Genomic DNA, 1616 nt, shown 5'->3' with positions numbered 1-1616 from the left:
CTGAAGACATGGGACAGACCTACAATCCTTGGAGAATTTGGAGCCCGACAATTGGAAGAAGAAGTTCAGATCCCTGGTCTAATTCACACTACCCTCATGAAAACTGAAGTTAAGCAAAAGGAAAGAACTTTTATCCAGGTCATGATACAATTATAAATGCAAATTTTTGAAACATCGTTTTCAGGCTGTTGCTGGTCATTGCTTTCTCCCCCACCCTTCCCACCACCAATCATGCTTTCATCACTTGCTCCTTTTTAAAGTATGTCCTGCAATATGGTAGTGTGAGATTGCAGATAAGCTTGAAAAGTCTGGGTGTGGTCACAAGTCCCAACTACAGCTGAAGCCTGTAAATCTGAACAATTTCACTGGTTTCATATTCTACCATCTGCCATCTTTATTTAGGAAACAATTTGAACTATAAAACGGTCCTGGCATGCAATACTTTTATGAAAACCAGTTTAGGTTTTTAAATTTTTTCCAGTATTATCCTCCAAGTTCTAATTTAAAATCAAAAGGCACTTTGTGCTAAAATGCAGAGTATTTTTTTAAAATAAGGCCGTCTTTGTTAACACAGGTTCTAAGAATGTAAAAAAAAAAAAATCAACAAAAAAAACAACACAAAACCTTAAGAGCAAAATGGCTGAATGTAAGAGCATTCTGTTGAGACTGTAATACACTTTCTGTGCTGTTTGTACATTTGTAAACCTGAATGCATTTTTAAGTTGAACTGAAATGCACACAGCCAAGACTTGTGGAAGAAACAAGATACCTTGTGCATTTCTTACAGATACAACTTTGGGTTGTACTTTAAAATAAATACAGCTTTTTTCAAGATTTGTCTGCTGTAACTGTGTTCTGCTATTTTCTAAACTTCGTGTGCATGAATCCAGTTGGCAGTGGTAGCCTTCAGGCCAAAATAGGGCCTACGTGAACAGAAACTTCACTGCAGATGAAACCTGGCTTCTCAGCAGCGTGGTTTTATATAGCAGGGGAGAGTTGGAAATTTTTTTCAGGCTTACATAGTGCCACCCACTTGAAAATCCAATGGATAGCAAAATGCTGGGAAAATGTCTGCACCGTTTAGGTTTCCAAGTATTAGGCATAATGCAGCTGCTGCCGTTTGTGCTCTGCCCATACCTTTGTAACACTGTTCTTGCAGGTCTGAACAAGATCTGCGCTATTTTTAGGTATCGTTTATCTGTCCCTTTAAGGTGCCAGTTTCCCTTCATTAAGAGTAAGGCAAGGCCCAGTAACTACATGTATTCATCTGAGCTAAAGCCAGGTGAAAATGAACCCTTCCATTACAAGAAAGCATTAACAGACGCTAGCAACAAATGTACCTATGACTCAGTGGCACTGCTTAAAATTAACAGCAGCAGATTTTTATCTGCTGCTTATTTTCCATCCTTTAAAAGAGGAAGAAATCTGTATTTTACTTAAAACTTTTATGCTACAAGGAATATTGTATGGAACAAAATAGGAGGGTTAAATAAATAATTGAAACTAAGTGACCACTTTTCCAGCTCACATTATGTAAGCAAAATCTCTACAACTGTCAGATTGCTGTCATCTTGCTGTCGCCAGCCTGAAGATACAGATCCCTGAAACAGGAACCT

General features: G+C 38.1%; 1 protein-coding gene across 1 annotated transcript in view; it reads left to right on the top strand.

The window, feature by feature from the left end:
* The window catches only part of TMEM131 (transmembrane protein 131), a 56255-nt gene extending 56148 nt beyond the window's left edge, over positions 1-107 (top strand). The window contains exon 40 of the mRNA XM_010139641.1: positions 1-107. Coding sequence (XP_010137943.1) covers positions 1-107 — 107 coding nt within the window.
* Positions 108-1616: the final 1509 nt, after the last annotated feature.

Source organism: Buceros rhinoceros, unplaced genomic scaffold (assembly GCF_000710305.1).
Source record: "Buceros rhinoceros silvestris isolate BGI_N320 unplaced genomic scaffold, ASM71030v1 scaffold3787, whole genome shotgun sequence".
NCBI lineage: Eukaryota > Metazoa > Chordata > Aves > Bucerotiformes > Bucerotidae > Buceros > Buceros rhinoceros.
This window is presented reverse-complemented; position numbering and strand designations above follow the sequence as displayed.